This window comes from Stegostoma tigrinum, chromosome 36, assembly GCF_030684315.1.
Source record: "Stegostoma tigrinum isolate sSteTig4 chromosome 36, sSteTig4.hap1, whole genome shotgun sequence".
NCBI lineage: Eukaryota > Metazoa > Chordata > Chondrichthyes > Orectolobiformes > Stegostomatidae > Stegostoma > Stegostoma tigrinum.
The window spans coordinates 11,572,702-11,597,107 of NC_081389.1; the positions used below are offsets into that span (position 1 = coordinate 11,572,702).

The window sequence follows — 24,406 nt, forward strand, 5'->3', positions numbered from 1 at the left end:
AACTACCTAGTCCTATGTCCTCTTTTTTCAAGGACCGCAACTTCCCCTCCACAGTGATTGAGAATGCCCTCGGCCGTGTCTCCTGCATTTCCCGCAACTCATCCCTCACACCCTCCACCCACAATAATAACCAAAACAGAATCCCCCTCGACCTCACATACCACCCCACCAACCTCCAAATCCAACGCATCATCCTCTGACATTTCCACCATCTGCATTCTGACTCCCTACCAAAGACATTTTTCCCTCCACACCCTTATGTGCTTTCCAGAGGGACCACTCTCCCCGTGACTCCCTTGTCTGCTCCACACTCCCCTCCAGCCCTACCACCCCCGGCACTTTTCCCTGCAACCGAAGGAAGTGCTACAGCTGCCCCTATATCATGCCCCTCAACCCCATCCCAGGCCCTAAGAAGACCTTCCACATCAAACAGATGTTCACCTGCACATCTGCTAATGTGATATACTGTATCTGCTGTTCCCGTTGTGGCCTCCTCTACATTGGGGAAACCAAGCGGAGACTTGGGGATCGCTTTGTGTAACACCTATGCTTAGTTCCCAACAAACAGCCACATCTCCTAAGCGCGAACCATTTCAAAACCACCCCTCCACTCCTCGGACAACATGTCCATCCTGGGCCTCCTGCATTGCCCCAATGACACCACACAAAAGATGCCAGAACAGCCTCTCATATTTCGCTTGGGAACCCTGCAACCCAAGGGTATCAATGTGGACTTCACAATCTTCAAAATCTCCCCTCCCCCAACCGGATCCCAAAACCAGCCCAGCTAGTTCCTGCCTCCCTAACCATTCCTCCCACCTCAAGCCCCACTCCCATCTCCTACCCACTAACCTCATCCCACCTCCTTGACCTGTCCATCCTCCCTGGGCCGACCTAACTCCCCACTACACTCACCTTCACTGGCTCTAACCCCGCCTCTTTGACCTGTCTTGTCTTGTCTCGTCTCACCCTATCTTCTCCTTTATCCATCTTCTATCTGCCTCCCCCCTCTCCCTATTTATTTCAGAATCTCCTTCCCCTCTCCCATTTCTGAAGAAGAGTCTCGACCCAAAACATCAGCTTTCTGCTCCTTTGATGCTGCTTGGCATGCTGTGTTCATCCAACTTCACACCGTTTAATTCAAGTCTCTTCAATCCCTCTTTATAGGATAGTCCTGCTACCCCAAGAATTAGCATGGTAAATATCCACTGCAATTCCTTTTTTGCAGTTATATCCTTCATTGGGAGAGGGATGAAAACTGCTATGTCCTAACTTGTTCTCAGACTAGTCAAATTCCATTTAAGGCTTTTATTCATAGAATTCATAGAATCCATAGAATCCCTAGAGTGTGGAAATAAGCCCTTCAGCCCACACCGACCCTTGGAGCATTCCATCCAGACCCACCTAATCTATACATCCCTGAACACTGCGGGCAATTTAGCAAGGCCAATCCACTTAGCCTGTAGACATGGGGAGAATGTGCAAACTCCACACAGGCAGTCATCCAAGAGTGGAATTGAACCCGAGACCCTGGTGCTGTGTGGCAACAGTGGTAACCATTGAGCCACTGTGCCGCTTTTAGCTCAGCGCTGATTCAATCTGCTTAAAGTAAATGCCTTTTCTCCCCAATGAAGGCAAATGAAAATGGTCAGGGAAAAGACTGAAGCATCAATAACTTAAAAATAAACAAGTCTTCGATGAAAATTTTTAATTATGCAGTAGGCTAAACACTTCTCCAAAAACAGCTAGGCATCAGCCTGTCTCATCGCCACAGCGGATATCATTTGTGACGTTGGTAAGAACCACCATGTTATAGTGGTAGGAACATGATCCTGATTAGAACATAGAACATAGAACAGTACAGCACAGAACAGGCCCTTCAGGCCACGATGTTGTGCTGACCATTAATCCTCATGTATGCACCCTCAAATTTCTGTGACCATATGCATGTCCAGCAGTCTCTTAAATGTCCCCAATGACCTTGCTTCCACAACTGCTGCTGGCAACGTATTCCATGCTCTCACAACTCTCTGTGAAAAGAACCCGCCTCTGACATTCCCTCTATATTTTCCTCCAACCAGCTTAAAACTATGACCCCTCGTGTTAGCCTTTTCTGCCCTGGGAAATAGTCTCTGGCTATCAACTCTATCTATGCCTCTCATTATCTTGTATATCTCAATTAGGTCCCCTCTCCTCCTCCTTTTCTCCAATGAAAAGAGACCGAGCTCAGTCAACCTCTCTTCATAAGATAAGCCCTCCAGTCCAGGCAGCATCCTGGTAAACCTCCTCTGAACCCTCTCCAAAGCATCCACATCTTTCCTTTAATAGGGCAACCAGAACTGGGCGCAGTATTCCAAGTGCGGACTAACCAAAGTTTTATAGAGCTGCAACAAGATCTCACGACTCTTAAACTCAGTCCCCCTGATAATGAAAGCCAAAACACCATATGCTTTCTTAACAACCCTGTCCACTTGGGTGGCCATTTTAAGGGATCTATGTATCTGCACACCAAGATCCCTCTGTTGCTCCACACTGCCAAGAATCCTATCCTTAATCCTGTACTCAGCTTTCAAATTCGACCTGCCAAAATGCATCACCTCGCATTTATCCAGGTTGAACTCCATCTGCCACCTCTCAGCCCATCTCTGCATCCTGTCAATGTCCCGCTGCAGCCTACAACTGCCCTCTATACTGTCAATGACACCTTCAACCTTCGTGTCGTCTGCAAACTTGCTGACCCATCCTTCAATCACCTCATCCAAGTCATTAATAAAAATTACAAACAGTAGAGGCCCAAGGACAGAGCCCTGTGGAACACCACTCGCCACTGACTTCCAGGCAGAATATTTTCCTTCTACTACCACTCGCTGTCTTCTGTTGGCCAGCCAATTCTGTATCCAGACAGCTAAGTTCCCCTGTATCCCATTCCTCCTGACCTTCTGAATGAGCCTACCATGGGGAACCTTATCAAATGTCTTGCTGAAGTCCATATACACCACATCTACAGCTCGACCCTCATCAACTTTTCTAGTCACATCCTCAAAGAACTCGACAAGGTTTGTGAGGCATGACCTGCCCCTCACAAAGCCGTGTTGACTGCATTTAATCAAGCCATGCTCTTCCAGATGGTCATAAATCCTATCCCTCAGAATCCTTTCTAACACCTTGCAGACGACAGACGTGAGACTTACTGGTCTGTAATTGACGGGGATTTCCCTACTTCCTTTCTTGAAGAGAGGAATTACATTTGCCTCTCTCCAGTCCTCAGGTACGACTCCAGTGGAGAGCGAGGATGCAAAGATCTTTGCAAGTGGTGAAGCAATTGCATTTCTCGTTTCCCAAAGCAGCCGAGGACAAATCTGGTCTGGGCCTGGCGACTTGTCAATCTTAATGTTTGACAAAAATTTCAGCACATCAGCTTCCTCTATCTCTATCCATTCCAGCATGCACACCTGCTCTTCAAAGGTTTCATTCACTACAAAGTTCGTTTCTTTCGTATAGACAGAAGCAAAAAACTCATTTAGGGCTTCCCCTACCTCCTCAGACTCCACACACAAGTTCCCTATGCTATTCCTGATCAGCCCTACTCTTTCTTTGAACATTCTCTTATTCCTCACATAAGTGTAAAATGCCTTTGTTTTCTCCCTAAGCCATTCTGCCAAGACTTTCTCGTGCCCCCTCCTGGCTCTCCTCAGACCATTTTTGAGCTCCTTCCTCGCCTGCCTGTAATCCTCTAGAGCTGAGCTTGACCCTAGCTTCCTCCACCTTATGTAAGCTACCTTCTTCCTTTTGACGAGCAGCTCCACCGCTCTCACCATCCAAGGTTCCTTTATCTTACCCCTTCTTGCCTGTCTCAGAGGGACATATTTAATCATCACTCGCAACAACTGTTCCTTAAACAGTCTCCACATGTCTATAGTGCCTTTAACATGGAACAATTGCTCCCAGTCCATGCTTCCTAACTCATGTCTAATCGCATCATAGTTTCCTCTTGCCCAATTAAATATCCTCCCATTTTGCCTAATCCTCTCCTTCTCCATTGCTATGTAGAATGTGAGGCAGTTATGGTCACTATCACCAAAATGCTCTCCCACCACAAGATCTGATACCTGCCCCGGCTCGTTTCCAAGCACCAAGTCTAGAATGGCCTCTCCCCTCGTCGGCCTGTCAACGTACTGAGTTAGGAAACCCTCCTGAACACACCTTACAAAAACAGCTCCATTCAAATCTTCTGCTCGAAGGAGGTTCCAATCAATATTGGGAATGTTAAAGTCACCCATTACAACAACCCTACTACGTCCGCACTTTTCCAAAATCTGCCGACCTATGCTTTCTTCAATCTCCCTGCTGCTATTGGAGGGCCTGTAGTAAACCCCTAACGAGGTGACTACTCCCTTGCTGTTCCTAATTTCCACCCACACTGACTCGGTAGGCAGATCTTCCTCGACAATGGAAGCTTCTGTAGCTGTGATACCCTCTCTGATTAGTAGTGCTACACCCCCTCCTCTTTTTCCCCCCTCCCTATTCTTTTTAAATGCTCTAAACCCTGGAACATCCAGAAACCATTCCTGCCCCTGAGAAACCCATGTCTCTGTTATGGATTGGAGGGACACAAATGAAATTTCAGGGCAGGCTGGTGATAGGTGGTATTTAAACAGGCTTAAGGAGTTAGGGCTATCTTTTTGTGGAATCTGCAACAGCAGAAAAGAGAATCATTAATATCAGCTGTGGGAGAGGAGGGGGAATTGGGTAGTGAGCAGTTTTATGGGAACAGGGCAATTGCATCAAGAAATGGAAAAGGTAAGCTCTGAGAGAGGATGAGAAAAACTAAAGGTAATTAGAAACTCAGGGCAACGGTAAAGGTGAAATTTAGGAGAAGCTTGGCTAGTGGGAGGAGGGAATTTGCAGAAGCAGCTTGGTAAGTGGTTTTAATCTTAATGATAAAGAAGCCCATGAGTCCCTTGAACCTGTTGTTGGAGGAGGGATATAGTACACAGTGGGAAAGGGTTTAGGAAGATGGTTTGCTGTACAAAGAAGAAACCCGGCATTTTCTTTGTGTTCCAGGATGATCTTGGAGTAGCAAGCAGTGTGAAAAGATGAAAAAAAGGATCTGATAGTACTTTGTGGTCCAGTCAGTTATGGTGGTTTTGCATCATTTGTAAGGAAAAATCTAGTCAAACACTTCAAAAACGCAGACAGTGGTTCCTGCATTGCCTCTGTGGAAAGCTGAACAACTGAGAAACAATGTTAAACAGATAATCTCCAGTCTTGCCAGATTCCTTTTTGGGACAGGTAAGAATTTCACAAATCATGGCCTTCCAGTCAACTTAGCCATGGCCTGACATTTAACCTCAGAACTTTGGTTTTACTGTCTCTAAGCCAGATGGTGAAGAAGAGAAAAAGAAAGTCAGGTTTCTTGATTCTGTTTTAACAACTGAACTTGACTTTTGTGAATATTATTAAAGGGTCCTTCCTTCATTGAATCACCTGAAGTGAATATAACTTCTGGCTAAAGAATGTTATTAAGAACGTAGTTGTAAATTTAGTTAGAATATAACAGATGACCTGCAGCTGACGGTGTGCTATGCAAGGCACATACAGTTCTGCCAAATTTCTTGCATTGTGTGGGAGTCTACCTTTTTCCACATGAGCTAATAAGAACAAATGGCTCCACCTAAATACTTCATGCTAACTACTGTTTAATATCTTCACACCTTACCAGTGTTGTTGATCTTCAGTCACTGTGTCCAATGATTTTGCAGGCACAAGTGCAAACTTAAACGCCTCAGATAAAATTATTAAATCAAATCTGTGACTGTGTAGTAACTACTTATACTAAAAAAGGATCTGTTGTCATACCAGATAAGCAGACATGAGGATCAAGGATATATGCTAAGTTTAAGAATATAGATTCTGTGAAGTGGAAAAATAGATCATTTTTAAAGGTGGTAAAATATGCATGGTGTAGACACTAGGATGGCCTTTTGAAGGGACTAAAACAAAGTAATCTGGTTTTGCAGAATTTATAGGACGAAACATAAAGCAGGCCTCATTGATCTTGGACCAAATTATTCCAGAAAGCTGACAAAACCACAATGAACTAAATAGCTTCCCACCATTTTGTAAATTAGTTCAACATATCTTGGACAAGCCTAGGCCTGAGCATATTAAGAATTAATCGCATTGGGATTCTTCCCTACTTTGTTTAAGAAGAGTGAGTACATAGAACACAGCAGCCAGAAATCAGCAATTTGGTCTAATCAGTATATAGTGCTGTTCAAACTCCACATGAGCCTCCTTCCATCCATTATCCAACTCCAACAGCATAACTTCTTCTTTTCCTTTCTCTTTCGTGTACTTAACTAGATTCCTTTTGCTATTATGTATGCTATTACATCTGTCCAATCACCTCAATTTTCTTCTTTTGGAAGCCAGTTCCACATTCTCTCAACTTCTAGGTTAAAGATATCCTCTTGAATTCCCTACTAGATGATCTGTTGACTCTCTGTTACAGGGAAAGTAGTGTGTTACCTGGCAAGTATCTGATAAATAACTAAGGATTATTCAATTCCCAAGGTTCAAAATAACAGAGCAAATGGCAGTAAGATTATCAAAATATATAAAAGAAAATTGATGGAAATAATTAACGATGGCCAGGCAGATGATGTGTCACAGTTGCACCATATGAAAGCTCCTGGTTGTCAGTATGATCCGCGACAATTACATCTGCAATAAATGTTTCAAGTTCGAGAAGCTTCAGCTCAAAATTTGAGCCAGCGGTTAAACTATAGATACCGTGGTACATTTGGGCAACTTACCTCAGCTCTTTGTACCAGGAGGCAGTCACATCTCTTGAAATATGTCATCAGACTTGGTCAGTGTTCAGGGATGGAAATATGACTGCAAATGAGTCAGGTAAGAGAATTTCTCGGGCAGTAACCGCTTTTGTCGCAGTTCAATAGGTTTTAAGTTGCATCCATCAAACAACACAGCTGATGTCACTGCTCCAACTATACTGTGACAGCAACAACAGAATAAGTAGGACTTGCAGTAAAAAGCACCTTTCACAAGCTTACTATATATGCAAGTATTTTATAACCATTAGAATACTTCTGAAATGTAGTCACCGTTGCAATGTAAGAAAGGAGGCAGCCAATTTGTTCATAAGTCCCCTGAAATAGTAGCATGCCAATGACCAGATTTTTTTATGGCATAGATTGAGGGATTAAAATTGATCAGGACACCGGGGGAGCTCTCATGTTCCTCACATGGATCAGGATTGTGTGGAATCCCATGCACAGCAAACTCCATTGGAACAGTCTGAGAAATTAAAGATTCTGATGGGTAAGTTTCCTGTGCCCGGAATACTGAAAAAATCCATTAAAATCAGAGTAATTAGAGGATTCCACTTTAGAAAAAGTTAGTGGATAAAAGAAAAACTTGTAAAACTCCTCGGTAAACATTAAACTGACTCTCAATTCATCAGTGAGCGTCCCATCAATTGCTTACACATACCAGACGTCATCAATCCAACATGATTTCACCTCACACTACTCCCAACCTGTGACCGGACACCCCTCGCACCAGCCCAAATTCCCAGGCCCAAGCAAACCATCCCAGCGTCACTAGACTCAACATATACTCTAACATTCCAGGCTTGACACTTCCCTCTCCCTGCCAGACTAAACACTCCTCCTCATCAGTCCTGACAGCGTACCAGGCTTGATAAAGCCTCCCTTCCTCACCTCAATGCAGCTTGTCACACATAACAGTCCAGTTTTCCCTACCAGCTTGAAAAGGTAGACAGGGCCTTGGATTTAATGTTTTACTGTAATTTACTGGATTTACAAAGACTAATGTACAAAATTCTGACATTGAGAGAAGGGTCTGCGGCTTATATGAAGATGTGTATATCAAACATATGTTTAGCTCTTGAAAACAAAGCATTATTAATAACTAGAGAGGGTCTTGAGCAAAATAAGGAAAGATAACATATCAGATAACTGGATGTGCTTCAAATGTGATAAATAAGACATGGGATCTGAATGCAAGATCAGATTAAATAGCCCAAAGAGAGTGAAAAACATTGTCATCAAACATGAGAAACAGCAGAATTCTCAGTCCATGTGATGTAAGAACAAAAGCATGAATTCTTGTTACAGAGTTCAAGCAAATTGCAAGCTAGGTTAATTAGTGGCTTTTCACAGTAGAAATAATGTTGAAGAATTATCAAACTCAGTGACTCCCTCCATTCTTGGATTGGAATCAATCAGGAATTAGACATCCACCAGCTTGAAGTTTTCAAAGTAAATGGCTCTACTGTGTCAAGTGTCATACAAATTGATTGTCAATTGAAGAAATGAATAGTTGTTGGTATACGTGATAGTACATAGGCAACAAGGGCTCCCTCTAGACCAAAGGCTGCATTTACAAAATTTCAGTTTTAATCTGTTGTAATATAAAATAAATTTTATAGCAATTTTGCTAACTTGGTGCTTTTCCATTGTGACACAAATATTAATGTGCCACAAGGCCATTCCTTTCAATGATATTTGCAGGGAAAGATCAAGGGCTAAATTTGAGACAGCTGGTGCTGTCATGAAGGTCAAATTTCCTGTTTCTATTCTGCAGCATTCTATTTCAGATACCTGCATTTGAACAGTTAATGTCCTGACAGAACAAACCTTTGTAGATGGCTTAAAATTAAGTCACAGAAGGCAACACAAATTGAGCATTTTACAGGAGACAGACGATTCAGATACCAGTACACATTAAAGAAGTTCAGCAGCAGATGCACTTGTAAGGTCTGACTGGCCATATTTTAAAATTGGACAAACCAGTTTTTATTGAGTCAACTGAAAGAACTGTAGGTTAATACCAAAGGGGGGTGGCCTTTCTGGGCAGATGTCGTCACAATAATCCCATCTCAATGCACAGAAATCTGCTAGAAAATGCAGCTAGTTGCTCCCGACATCAAGAATGGCCTCCCTGGACTTCTCATGCAATCCTGTTAAATTTCTCACCATAGCCGATGGTCATTCAGGGCTTGGTAAGATTCTGCCCATAACTCCCATCTGATTGCCTTGCTCTTCCAACATTTATACAGTAATTAAGGCATTGGTAAAGGAAACACCACTCACATCAATTTTAATGACAATGACTGGACTTCATTTGTGTGATTGAAACTGCACTCACATTCACCTTATTTAAAACTCAACTGCTCACCTATAGAAATTAATAACTGGCTTTAATAATTGAAAACATGTCATCTGAGGTTCAGGATTTTGTTGTTCCAGGAATTGCATGGCTCTAGGTGGGCTATGAGTTTGAAAATGCGTCTGAAAATATGTATGGAAACTTGAACACCAGTGCAGGCTTCAGAAACCTGTAACTGCATTCCTGGTTGTTGTGATCAGGGCTGCAATAGCAGCTAATAGACATGATGAATGACAGCATATCTGGACAAGTTGGAGGTGAAAATGAACAAAGCATTCCTTGCTTATCTTAAGCCTGTAAATTGTCCTGTTAGCAAACAAAGACCACAAGAAGTAGAAAAAGGAGTGGGCCATTCAGCGTCTCCAGCCTGCTCTACCTTTCAATAAGATCTGGTATTCTTCACATCCAATTTCCTGCCTTTATCTCATGCCCCTCAATTTTCCTACTCATTTATCTCAGCTTTAAATATACACAAGGTCTCTGTCTCCATTGTATAGTAGTTTGCAAAAATCCACAGTATTGAAAATATATTGACAGAGCTCTGGACTATTAACACTCTGCAGACCTAGAACAGTTTTTTAACAGAGGGATAAACAAACCACCTGAAGACCTGTGAATGGAGCCTGGAGGCCACTACAAAGAAATGACTGTCTGCAGGGAGCTTGGTTCAACATCTTGCGTTTACAATTTACACGTTGCATCCGAGATAATCAACAAAATCAAAGGAATCCAGCCCGCGAGAATTTTTATACTGCTGGCCCCACAGCTCACAGAAGGTATTGATTCATGCAGACAGTGTGGAGCCACATGGGTTACTGTGACAATCACAAGCATCCAACGTTAGTCAAAGACTTTAACACCTTGTCTAAAACACTGGACGGTTGGAACTATAGGGAGAGGCTGAATAGGCTGGGATAACAAGGTGAACAGCTGGATGAACACACCACATCAGGGGCAGGAAAGCTGACGCTTCTTCAAAGAGAGGGGAGAGGAAGGGGACTCAAATAAATAGTGTGGGGGAAGGCAGATGAAAGGTGGAGAAATGAGCAGGCAGGTGGAGAGGAGATGGACACGTCAAGAAGGCAGGGATGGAGACAGTAAAGGTGAGTGTAGGTGGGGAGTTGGATGGGGGTTCAGCAGTCAAGGGAAGATGGACAGGTCAAGGAGGCAGGGATGAAGCTGGTAGGTAGAAGGTGGGGGTAGGGGTTGGTCAGTAAGGTGGGAGGAGCGGATAGGTGGGAGAAGAAACAGACAGGTCAAGGAGGTGGAGCCGAGCTGGGTTGGTTTTGGGATGAGATCAGGGTGAAGAGATTTTGAAGCTTGTGGAGTCCACATTGAGACTACTGGGTTGCAGGGTTCCCAAACGAAATATGAGGTGCTGTTCCTGCAACCTTTGGGTCGCATCACTGTGGCACTGGAAACAACCCAACCATCTTCAGCTGCTTCATTGATGACATTCCCTCCATCATAAGGTCAGAGCTGGGAACGTTCGCCGACAACTGCACAATGTTCAGCACCATTCGTGACTCCTCAGATACAGAAGCAGTCCACGTTCACATGCAACAAGATCTGGACAATATCCAGGCTTGGGCTGGTAAGTGGCAAGTGACAATCATGCCACACAAATGCTAGGCTATGACCATCACAAATAAGAGACAATCTATTTGCCACCCCTTGACATGTTACCATCATTGAATCCCCCATTAACAAGATACTGGGGTGTACCATTGGCCTGAAGCTCAAATGGACTCACCACATTAACACAGTGACCACAACAGCATGCCAGAAACTGGAAATACTGCAGCGAGTAACTCACTTCCTGACTCCTCAAAGCCTGTCACCAACTACAAGGCACAAGTCAGGAGTGTGATGGAATACTCCCCAGTTGCCTGGATAAGTGCAGCCCCAACAACACTCAAGAAGTTTAACACCATCCAGGACAAAGCAGCCTGCTTGATTGGCAATACATTCACAAGCATTCACTCCCTCCACTACCAACGCTCAGTAGCAGCAGTGTGTACTAATTACAATGTGTACTGCAGAAATTCACCAAAGATCCTCAGGCAGCCACCCTCCAAATCCACGACCACTTCCATCTAGAAGGACAAGGGAGCAGAATGGAAACACCATCACCTCCAAGTTCCTGTCCAAGTCACTTACCATCCCGACTTGGAAATATATCACCACTCCTACACTGTCACTGAGTCAAAAGCCGGGAATTCCCTCCCTATTAGCATTGTGGGTCAACCCACAGCGGGAGGGCTGCAGGGGTTCAAAATGGCAGCTCACCACCACCTTCTCAAGAGAGATGAGATGGGCCCACATCACATAAACGAATTTTAAAAAAATATCCATGAGCTCAGTGCAGTAAAATGGAACTAGGGCAAGCAGTTGTATATTTTTGGCCGTACAGACTTAATGAGCCAAAGGGCGTCTTCATACTGAATGATTCTCAGATTCTATATAGATGAAATTGATATTGATGATTGTCTATATTGCTGATTTAATATAAAAACACATCACTCAGATCAACAACCAGTATTTTATAGGAACTTTTGAAGTAGTGACTGCCCTAAGGGGGAGGATCAGAAAGAGAAAATGGTATGAAGAGAAAGAGGACAATAGAAATGGACAATAACTATGGTGTAAAACTAGGAGGATGCTTGATTGCAAAGAAGGGTTTTGAGGCAGTTTTTGAAAAATGGATGAATAACTAGGGATCTAGAGAAGGAGTTCCTTAGAATAAGATGGGGCTAGCTGGCAAATCAACAATAACATTGGAGGCAAAAGGCTGAAGAATGCACAAAAGGACAGGATTGAAGTAGAATAAAAATGTGGAAGATGATATAAAACTGGACACAGATGCAGAGTGTATGTGAAGCTCTGAATAAGAATCCTAAACTTGATATGTTGCAGAACAGGCAATTAATTTAGCTCTACAAGGGCAGGAGTAAGTGATAAAGATGAAGGCACAGAGAATACCAAGTTTTGGATCAGTTGGCATTTACATCGCATGTAGATTGCAAAATTAGTGAGGAAGACACTGGTTATGTGGGAAATGTACTAAAACGAAATCCTGTGTATAGGTGATAATGGGAACTGCAGATGCTGGAGAATCCAAGATAATGAAATGTGAGGCTGGATGAACACAGCAGGCCAAGCAGCATCTCAGGAGCACAAAAGCTGACGTTTCGGGCCTAGACCCTTCATCAGAGAGGGGGATGGGGTGAGGGTTCTGAAATAAATAGGGAGAGAGGAGGAGCCGGACCGAAGATGGAGAGAAAAGAAGATAGGTGGAGAGGAGAGTATAAGTGGGGAGGTAGGGAGGGGATAGGTCAATCCAGGGAAGACGGACAGGTCAAGGAGGTGGGATGAGGTTAGTAGGTAGGAGATGGAGGTGCGGCTTGGGGTGGGAGGAAGGGACGTGTGAGAGGAAGAACAGGTTAAGGAGGCAGAGACAGGTTGGACTGGTTTTGGGATGCAGTGGATGGAGGGGAAGAGCTGGGCTGGTTATGTGGTGCAGTGGGGGGAGGGGACGAACTGGGCTGGTTTTGGGATGCGGTGGGGGAAGGGGAGATTTTGAAGCTGGTGAAGTCCACATCGATACCATTGGGCTGCAGGGTTCCCAAGCGGAATATGAGGGGCTGTTCCTGCAACCTTCGGGTGGCATCATTGTGGCATTACAGGAGGCCCATGATGGACATGTCATCTAAAGAATGGGAGGGGGAGTGGAAATGGTTTGCGACTGGGAGGTGTAGTTGTTCATTGCGAACCGAGCGGAGGTGTTCTGCAAAGCGGTCCCCAAGCCTCCACTTGGTTTCCCCAATGTGTATAGGTTGTGTGCTAGCGAGTTTTGAGAAGATTTGTAGCTCAGGTTGAGTTTCTGGATGTGAGTTTGCTCGCTGAGCTGGAAGGTTAGTTTTCAGACGTTTCGTCACCATTCTATGTAACATCATCAGTGAGCCTCCGATGAAGCGCTGGTATTATGTCCCGCTTTCTATTTATCTGTTTAGGTTTCCTTGGGTTGGTGATGTCATTTCCTGTTCTTTTTCTCAGAGGAAGGTAGATTGGCTCCAAATCAATGTGTTTGTTGATGGAGTTCCAGTTGGAATGCCATGCTTCTAGGAATTCTCGTGCGTGTCTCTGTTTGGCTTGTCCTAGGATGGATGTGTTGTCCCAATCAATGCAGGAAATAACATCACCAATCCAAGGAAACCTAAACCTAAACCTAAACAGATAAATAGAAAGCGGGACATAACACCAGCGCTTCATTGGAGGCTCACTGATAATGTTACCTAGAATGGTGACGAAACGTCTGAAAAATAACCTTTCAGCTCAGCGAGCAAACTCACACCCAGGTTTTGTGTCTTAATAATGGGTTAGCTCAGCTGTAGGTTGAAGAAGGTAGCAGGACTTCTAATGGTCTTTTCCAAACAAAGAAGTGTCAGGAAGAAGTGTGGAGTTAATGACAAAGGAGTAAAATTTACAGTGCCTCAAAGGTCATGGTATTAAGTCTGCCTGATGTTTAATCAAATGAACTTAAGTTTGTTCACAGTTCTGTAGACAAGTGATTCAGAGTGCCAATATACTTATGAAAAATTACTTGGAGTCTACAGATACTGTCACTGAATGGCACTGATATGAAGTGGAGCATGTACATCATGGGTTTGTGTATAGCTCACAAAGCTATGCTGCAAGATTGGAAGAAGATGGAGAAGTTGTTGGTTGTATTAAAAAGACACTCCATAAAGACAGTGTTATAAAGCCAAGGAAAGCGGACAGGCAGCAGAGAAGAACAATACTGTTAAGCATACCCGACTCTGCAGATAGTTGAGGAAGGAATACTACTACTAATTTTTAAAAAAAAATCCACTTTCTAACTGTACTATTGGGGGTTAGTTTCAAAGGCTACACCATAATTAAAATTACATGCAATGAACAAAAAAATGCCAGAGAAATAGAAAGGAAGAAGGAAAGCCAAAAATAAAGAACCGAAAGGAATGATCAGCAAAGTTAGAAAATTACATTGAAACAAAAGGGAAGGAATAAAGAGGAATAAACGATGCAAAATGATAGGAGAAGTTAGTAAAAGGAAATGAGAACTGGAATGGGGAAGGAAACAGCAAAATATATAGTGCAGAAACACAAAAGGTAGATGCTGCCAAAAATACAACCCATACTTTAGAGCGAAATCTAAGCTACACAAGCTGACAGGATGCAAAAAACTCTTATAACCTTTGCAAAGCAGACAAAGTTTTAACAAATCATATCAATGCACAGTAAAAGAGAAAACTTCAGCTGTGGTGGCTCATAGCTTAATATTGGAACAACACCCCTGAAATGAAAAGGAACCTGAAACCTAATCCAACTGAGAACTGGAATTGTGCATTTAAAAACTGAAGAGCTGAAGGACAAGCTCCAAAATATGTCTGCTGGTATGGCTGAGATGCAACTTTTCAAACCACCACATAGTGGGGTGGTCAATTAAGTAAACTATGTTAAGGAGACCAGCAGTTGGATCCCATCTCAAAAACAACTTTGGCTAGTTTGCACAAATTTTCAGCCCTGAAAATATTTTGGCTGTATATTTGCTATAAAAGCAAAAGCAACGTTATAATGGAAAATGTTGCAAAAAGTAAAGGAAAAAGGAAATAAACCAGCTACACCAGATTTTGAACATTTCCTGCTGCTTTCACGGGAACCCCATGAAGATGCTGAGCATTTAAACTCCACAGAAGTGCAATCAAGAGGCAACAACGGTTTAGTGGGCCTGCACCTCATTACTCTACAATTGGTCTGAGGTACAGGGATTAGGAAGATCACCTAGTAGAAAGCCCACAGAAATTTTCTGTATTGAAATCCTCTAATATTGAACAATATTTAGAAAATCCAAAGTCATCTGTTGTTATTACTTCTGGCAAAACAGGTTGAGTTTCTGCCCAATTATCAGGCGTAAAAGTCCTAACGTACTCAGTCAAAAGAAAGTAAGTATTATATCTGTGTTTACAAATGACACCCTCAATTGATCTCAAGACCAAAGCTTATAGATTACAGTCAGAAAAGCAAGTTCCATCTACAGCTACAGCTACAAAGCAACAAAAGCAGTGGGTAGTCTGTTTGGATAAAGTTATGAAGATATAAGTAAAATAGTTTAACAGTAATTCAGGCAATTGTGCAAAAACAGTTTCTACACCAAATTTTCAAAATATTTCAGAAGACACAGTATTGGAATTGAATGTTCAAAAATGCTCACTTGCCGCCGGAAGTAAAATTTAAGTAATTTGTTTTCGAAGAACTAGATTCTTGGGGACGAAAGAAGATTACATTAAGGTTGTACAACATTTATTTTACTGACAAAAACTGTATTGTTTACAGCATAACCATTTTTGAAAAGAAATCTGAAATGAGAGGATACTGTCGTGAAGTCTGTTGTGTTAATTGCATTGTTACAGATTTCAGTCTGTTAAATGTGTGTCAATTGCAATACGGTACTTTTACCTACGAGTTAGAAGCTTGCAGGTCCAAGTTCCAGGTTCAGAATCTCAAGTGCAAAATAAAAGCACTGCCTTCTTTCAGAGGAGATATTAATCTTAGGACCGATCTGCTTTCTAGTTCATATGTCAAAGATTCTGTACCACAATTTTCAAGGAGTTAACCTTGGTGTTCTGAAATAACATCCTTCAAATAACATCACAAGTACAGGTTATCTGGTCTCTGCCTTTTGTGAAAGCTTGCTATGCACAAATTAACTGCCTCACTTCCAAAACTGCATCAGTGACTATACTTCAAAATATTCTCTGGAGCATATTGAGGTTGGGTAACATGCCATGTAAATGCAAACCTCTCTTCTTCAAATGTAGGAAAGGAACTTACTAACTCAACTTAACCGGGAAGAACTGATCAGGTCAACTTACCAATAAATTGTCACAGATTCCATTGGCTATTTTTCCCAGCGTGTTGGCATCCAAAGGTGCTATCACCATTAGATCTGCCCATCTCCTCAAATCTATGTGTAGAACAGGATCTGACCTCTGCTTCCAGATCTAAAGGGGGCAAAATAGATCACAAATGACCGCAGTACTATATGGTAATTGTCAAAATACAGCATGAAGCTAAGCACATTGGCTTTTAATGCAGTCATGCAGAGAAGGATGTCACAGTCAAGTTAGGATACAATGAGCATGAGGGAGTGCACGATATAATTTGGAGCAATGGACAGCAGATCTGTAAATGGACTGAAACGGTGTTGAATTTCAGAATGCTGCAGCCCCATCGTGCTTGAAAGACCTGGTGATGGTATAGATGAGGACAATCATCCTCATATCCTTCTGTACCTCCCTCAATTACAAAGTAACAAACAGGAACAAAATACTGAAAATAATTGCAATTATTCATATTGTATATGCAGGAAATTTGTGTAGAAAAAAAAACACTACTATTTGCGGATTCTGAATTATTTTAAAATTAGTATTAAATCAGTTGCAATCAGGCATCCATGGACAGTCACCATCTGACCAGTTCTCATAGGACCATCTTGATTCACACACAAACATTTACCCGAAACCCAATTTGTGGGAGATGCTGCTTGGCCTGCTGTGTTCATCCAGCCTCACATTTTATTATTATTGTGGGAGATCTTGTTGCCCACTCAAGTTCCACGTTAAATAAAAAAATGAAGTCAGTTTTGAAGCAGGAGAGAAGGACAGAACGAGACATGCTATTTTTTTCTTCCCTAACCACTGCTGAAATTGTCCAGTAATGCAAACAAGCCAACAGTCAGAAGGAGTGCTGATAGATGAATAACTAATGACACTCCCAGATATACCGTGAGCTAGTCAGGCTGTCTTTTCTGGATGCTAGAATCATGTGGAACATTCCTCAGCCTCAGTTGCTAGACATAGCTTATTGTCACTTATTGTTGAACAAGATAGATTTCTTTGAATGCAAATTCATTCTTTTTCGTAGATTTTGACTAGTTGCTGTTACTGAAGGTTAGACAGCTTAACATCAATTGTGACAAAAACATTCTAAAACAATCAAACTTGTGAATTAAGATTTGTTACATATCATCATCCACTCACTGAGTTAAACAACCAAATTAAGAAAATACATTAAGTTTGAAAATAAAGTAGCAGAAACAGGGAAAGGTTTTTTTTCTCCCATTTCATAATCACATTGTTCTTTGTAGAAAAGTGGCTCTGTCAAAAGTGGAAAAAAATGCCATTGCTTGTGAAATGATGACATTAGTACTTGATGACATGTTTCGAATTCAGATGCATCATAGGTATGTGATCGAACATAGTCATTGCCTTGATGGGTTTGGATGTCTTATTCCATGTGAGTGATCTGAGGCTGTTCAGCAACTACAGCAACAACATACCCCAATAATGTAATAATCACACTGTTGTGCAATTTATATTCAGTAGTTGTACATTTCCTGAACTTATCAGGCATACTTAGCAAAAAAAATTAATGTGACAAGAATGATCAAGCTGTTTTATTTACAGTTACGATCAGGTTCCACTATTGCAACACTAAACTATCATGATGTAATAATATAAAAATCAGTATAATGTGACCTCACTTCGGACAGTACTTGAGATAAAGTCAATTTTCAGACTCCACTCTCCTATTTACTATCCATCTTGACCAACTTTCTCCTTAAATTTAAAGAAATCTCTGAGATCGGTTTCAGTTTTTAAATTGACACTACCTCATTCTACCCCAGAACAGAAAGGTCAAGCGAACAGACCTGTTGCAAATGCACAGTGTGAATAAAAACCAATTTCAAAGTAACTTTCACTGTCATCAGCATGTAGTTCAGGTGCCCCATTTAGTTGCAAATCACTACCTTCTAGTGCTGCTATCTTTAACCTCTAGAGAGTTCAGCTTAGGTCCAGTGTAATATTTTAATGTACTACATCCAAGATCCAAGTTAAAATATAGTCAGAAATTCCAAAATATGACAAAGTAGTACTAGTGAACATTTCCTAGAATTTAAATACATATCGAAGATGTTCTTTTCATGTATTTGCAGAATTATTTGCCTAAGAAAAATGTAATTTGAATATAACTGACCTATTTAATTTTAACAAAATTTGTTGTCCAATGGAAGGACTTGGTTTTGCTCAGTTTACTTGCATTTATTTCTAAAATATGGAATATAGAATATATTACCTCCCATTCATCTGAATCACTATATATTTTCACAGGGACATCTTTGGAGTCATAGAAGTGTTTTGCATGTTCTGTAGTCACCACAATTAATTCAACCTGTAAAATAAAGAGATACAGTGAAACATACATCATTGTGCAGTATTGTATTACAATTAATGGTTACTATGGTAAATGATATGAGTTTCATTTCAAGATCAACAAACCTATGTTGGCATGCATTCCTTCGCTGTTGTTTGCACAAGTAAACTTCTGGTTACCAAGCAGGTTTGCACAGGAGGAATATGCATTTACCATGTTCCTTCATTAGAAGACTATTGACAGTGCCTAAGACCCCCCAGGATAAATCTTTCTCAAAAACACTACAATATAATTGGAACTGACTTACTTAATCTCCTCCAAATCACATCATTGTCAAGAAACAGAAGTAAATGCATATCTTTCAAAACAAAAGTTCCACTTCACTGACGAACATTTATTACAATTCTGTTTTTGCTTTAAGTGAAAATTGCTAACTCTCTACTGGGTTGGAAAAGCATTGTTGTTATGCTATGACAAATACTCCAGAAGCATGGACTAATGGTTTGTGATGAGTTCAAATTCCACCTCGACAGCTGGAGATAATGAAGTAGCACATACTAAAAGCAAAAAGTTACATTAAATTTCAGAAAATGAGAAAGCCCAGTGAAACAAGTGACAGTTTTACCCTAGCACGTTGGCTTCCTCCCACTTGCCACACAGTCTTTTTCGCCACACCTGTTATCTTACTGATCTCCTGCTGGCATGAAATGTTACAACAGTACTGCTTTATCACCACAGCAATAAAAAGAAAAGCACTTTATTAAATACATTATCACAGCTCAAGCACATTTTCACTGTGACTGTAAGATCTTTGCCACAGGCAAAGGGTGATTCCTGAATTGCATAGCTCAACGTGTTCAGGTACAGCACTTGCCACAGTGACTCATTAGGAAAACATGCTAAGAGTGTCAAAATCAGAAATTGCTGGCAAAACACCAGCAGGTCTGGCAGCAACTACAGACAGAATGCAGAGCTAAAGTTTCGTCCTTCACAACATTCTGAAGGAGGGTGACTGGACCCGAAATGTTAACTCTGCCTTCTTTCCACAGATGCTGCCAGATCCACTGAGATTTTCCGGTGATTTCTGGTTTTGTTTCTGATTTCCAGCAGCAGAGCGTCTTTTTTTTTGCTAAAAGTGTCATCCTGAGCAATTTAGATCAAAACAATCTCAGGATCAACAAGTGTCCAAACAAGGGAATTGGGTGAAGAGCAGATAGGGTTAGGAAGAATGTTGTTGCAGTTAGCCCCAGCTATAACTTACTAATGAGAAGAAAAGTGAAAATATTCTTACTTAAGCTAGCTTCTAACCTGGTGGCAGTCTTATCACTTTCTAGAGTCAGAGTGTTCAGTTTGAGGTACCAACTCTCGAAAATTGAACATTAAATTGCCAGGTCACTCTTGCAAGCAACAGCAGGGAGAACAATCAGTGAGTCAGTCTAATGTATTGTGCGTGTTTCTACTTTATTTGAAAACTATCCTTCATTTAGAAAGATTAGCCATGGTACAGAAGCTGTTTGATGGACAGTCAAGGATCTTAGTGGATGATGGAAGAGTATATTAATTTACCTTCGCCACCGGAGATGGGGTGACAAGAAGATTTACACAATGGCCAATCACTGCCAAGTGTGGGGGAGTGGGATGGCTGGTCGCAGGCCATATGGCAACAGCTCCAGGAATCAATCCAAGGAATATTCAAACCCTATCCCATTCTACAAATTTCAACACATAAGCTATTCTGACTGGTGCAGTATTGACAAACTGCTGGAAAATTGGAAAGTGGTATTCTTTGGATGAGATGGCATGCTTCCATCTCCCTATTCCTGCGTGTCAATGTGCATCAAACATCAAATAGCAGAGGAATCTTTTTTTGCAAACACTTCCCGGAGTCAAAAATCAGGTCAACCGTGGGTAGCTGCTGTTAAAGGTTGGTCACATTTATCTACTTAAAGTCAGGGTACTGAATAATGTGCCAAATGCAAGTCTTTCTAATCTTCCAGTGGCAGAATGGGACCTTTCTTTCTGGAACTGTGTCCTGTTTAATGTCTAGAGAGAAGAATAGTAGGGTCATCTATGAAACATGGAAAAAGAAGCCTGACAGGAAAATGACATCAGACACTAGGGTATGATATGGTTAAAACAACACTGGGTTTGATTTACAACAGCTATTGAGTATTTATTTTAAGCTGCAGTGGTGAAAGGCTTACAAAAATAAATCAAAAACGTTGAAAAAATATATCAACAGGCTTTATGCATGCATTTTGGTGTACCACAAGCAAAAATTTAATGGATTAATTGTATTGTAATGATGTAAAAATAATTTGGATATAAAACAAAGATGAGGGTGAATGCTGCAAATTCAATTACTATTTACCTCATTAAATCATAAAGCATAGATTGCCATTTGGCCAAGTTTGCCAATTTTGGCCCCTTGAAAGAGCTATCGGAGAGTCTCACTCACCTATCCTTTCTCCAAGGCCCTGCAAAAGGTTTCACTTCAAGTATTTATTCAATGCTGTTTTGAAACACATTACTGAATCTGCTTCCGTTGTCTTTTCAAATACTGCATTCTGGATCACAACAATAAACAATAAATACTGCAGCACAATAAATTTTCTTAACTCCCTTCTGGTTCCTACTGCCTGTCTGCTTAAAACTCTCCTGGTTGTTGCCCATTCTGACACTGGAAATAATTTTTCCTTGCTTATTTGAACAAAACATTTCAAGACTTTTAACAACTCAGATAAATCTACCTATAAGCATATCCTACTGTGCTCCAAGAAGAGTAAATTCTATAGACTCCACATAATTTAAGTCCCTCTTCCCAAGATTTACTCCATAAAATCCACACTCTCTTTTAAAGAGTTTGACATTCATTCTGAAGTGTAGTGCCCAGGACTGAACAGTTGGAATCTAATCAGTGATGTATAAAAGTTAACAAAAACTATAGGAATAAAGGGGCAGTGTAAGCTGGGTGGCCCACTGGGCATGCTCAGTTAGCTCAACATACCAACTGCGAATGAAGCTTTATCTGTCAAGGGAAATGTATGGTTAGGGTCAGGTACTTTCAACAGCATTTTTAACCATAAGGACAAACCACAAGACCCAAATGGAGCTAGGGGGTTGCCTGCTATGTGCGGGGACATTCACAGAAAAATAGAAAATAGGTGCAGAAGGAAGCCATTCGGTCCTTCGTGCCTGTACCACCATTTAAAAGGGCAAGGCTGACCACACAATCTTAGTGTCCCATTCCCACTTTCTCTCCATAGCCCTTGATCCCTTTATCTGCAAGGGCCAGGTTCAGCTCGCTCTTGAATGTATTTAATGAACTGGCCCCAACATCTCCCTGTGGGAGATAATACACAAATCTGAGTGAAGAAATTCTTTCTCACCTCAGTCCTGAAAGGCTTATCCCTTATTCTTAGACTGTGACGCCTAGTTCTAGACTTCACCAACATTGGGAACATTCTTCCCTCATCTAGCCTGTCCAGTTCCATCAGGACTTTATATGTTTCTGTGAGATCCGACCCTCATTCTTCTTAATTCCAACAAGAACAAGCCCAGGTGAAATCAGTCTTTACTCATATGTCAGTCCTGTTATCCCATAAATCAGTCTAATGAACCTTCACTGGACTCTCTCAATACAAAGAATGTCCTTCCTCAGACAGGAGGCCAAAACTGCACACTGCACTCAAGGTGCGGTCTCACCAAGAACCTGTATAACTGCAGCATAACATCCTTATTCCAATACTCAAATCCTCTTGCTATGAAGGCCAGCATGCCATTAGCTTTCCTCACCGCCTGCATGCCAACCTTCAGCGACTGTTCCACCATGACACGCAGGTCTTGTTGCACCTCACCTTTTCCTAAACTGCCACCATTCAGATTATAATCTGCCTTCCTGTTTTTGCAACCAAAGTGGATAACCTCACATTTATCCATGCTATATTGCATTTGCCAAGTATGTGCCCACTCAGCCAGTCTGTCCAATTCACCCTGCAGCCTCTCTGCATCCTCCTCACAGCAGACACATCTAGCCAGTATAGTGTCATCTGCAAATTTAGATTGAATTTGCATTGAATACCTTTATTCAAATCATTAATGTAAATTCTGAACAGATGAGGTTTCAGCACTGAACTCTGCAGCACCCAATCATCACTGCCTGTGACTCTGAAAGGGGCCCATTTCTTCTAACTTTCTGCTTCCTGTCTGCCAACCAGTTCACTGTCCACATCAATACATTACCTCCAATACCATGCGCTTTAATCTTCCTTACTAACTTCTCGAGTGGAACCTTGTCAAAAGCCCTTTGAAAGTCCAGATACATAACATCTACTGTTTCACCCCAGTCCACTCTACTGGTCATATCCTCAAAAAGTTCCAGAAGATTTGTTAAGCATCTTAAGCCCTTAGTGAATCCACACTGACTAGGACCGACTGTCATTGCTTTCCACGTGCACTGTTATTACATCATTAATAATTGACTTTAGCATTTTCCCACAACCTATGTCAGGTGAATTACCCATTTTCTCTCTCTCTTATTTTTTTAAAAATTGGGATTACATTAACTATTGTCCAGTCCATTGGAACTCTTCCAGAGTCAACAGAATGCTGGAAAACGATCACTAATGCATCCGCTATTTCTGTAGCCACTTCCTTCAGTGTTCTGGGATACACAGCATCAGGCCCTGGGGACTTATCGGGTTTTAATAATCCCATCAATTTCCCTAATACCGTTTCCTGACTAATAAGGATTTCCTTCAGTTCCTCCTTCGTGCTCGACTCTCTGTCCCCTAGCATTTCCTGAAGGTTATTTGTATCCTCCTTACTAAAGACACATCCAAAGTATTTGTTCAGCTAGTCTGCCATCTCTTTGCTGTCCATTATGAATTCACCTGATTCTAACTGTAAAAATGTCATCAGTCTTTTTCTCTTTACATATCTACAGAAGCTTTTGCAGTAAATTTCTATGTTTTCTACAAGCTCACTTTCTATCTTTTTTTCCCCTTCCTAGTTAAACCCTTTGTCTCTTCTGCTGAATTTTAAATTTCTCCCAGTCCTCAGCTTTTCTGGCCAATTTATATTGCTGCTCTTTAGTTTTAACACAATCCCTGATTTCTCTTGTTACCCATAGCTGTTTTACTCTTACACCAGATAGGGATGTATAATTGTTGAAGTTCATCTACGTGCTCTTTAAATGTCTGCCATTGTCTATCCACCGTCAACCCCTTAAGTATCCTTGGCGGGGTTATCCTAGCCAATGCAAGTCTCAAACATTCAAAGTTAGCTTTCTTTAAGTTCAGGAGCCTAGTTTCAGATTTAATTGTGTCACTCTCCATCTTAATGAAGAATTCTACCATATTATGGTTACTTTTCCCCGAAGGATCTTCTACCACAATGTTGCTAATTAATCCTCTCTCATGGCACAATGCCCAGCCTAACATGGCTTGCTCTTAGTCAGTTCCTTGATATATTGGTTGAGGTAACTATCCCTCATACATTCCAAAAAATCCTGCTCCATCGCACTGCTACCAGTTTGGTTAGTCCAATCAATACGTAGCTTGATGTCACCCATAACAACTGCTGTACCCTTACTGTATGCATCTCTAATTTCCTGTTGATCAATCCCCAACTGCACAACTACTGTTTGGTGGTCTGTATACAACTCCCATTAACATCTTTCTCTCTTTGATGTTCCGCATCTCCATCCATACAGATTCCACATCGTCCAGGCTAGTGTCCTCCCTCATTATTGTGTTAACCTCCTCCTTAACAAGAAACATTACCCTATCTCCCTTTCCTTTCTGTCTATCTTTGCTGAAAACTGAATAACTCTGCACATTGAGTTCCCATTCTTGGTCACACAGGAGCCAGGTCTCCTAGATCCCAATTACATCACTGACCCCATTAATAACTGCACAGTTAATTCATCCACATT

The 24,406-nt window shown here is 41.5% G+C and overlaps 1 protein-coding gene across 1 annotated transcript in view; it reads right to left on the bottom strand.

Annotated features, from left to right (window-relative positions):
• Positions 1–24,406, bottom strand: part of ppcdc (phosphopantothenoylcysteine decarboxylase) — a 54,978-nt gene that overhangs the window by 22,073 nt on the left and 8,499 nt on the right. The window contains exons 2-3 of the mRNA XM_048520860.1: positions 18,394–18,489; positions 16,131–16,259 (exon numbers count right to left, since the gene is read on the bottom strand). Of these exons, the coding sequence (XP_048376817.1) occupies positions 16,131–16,259; positions 18,394–18,489 (225 nt within the window). The remainder of the gene's footprint in view (positions 1–16,130; positions 16,260–18,393; positions 18,490–24,406) is intronic.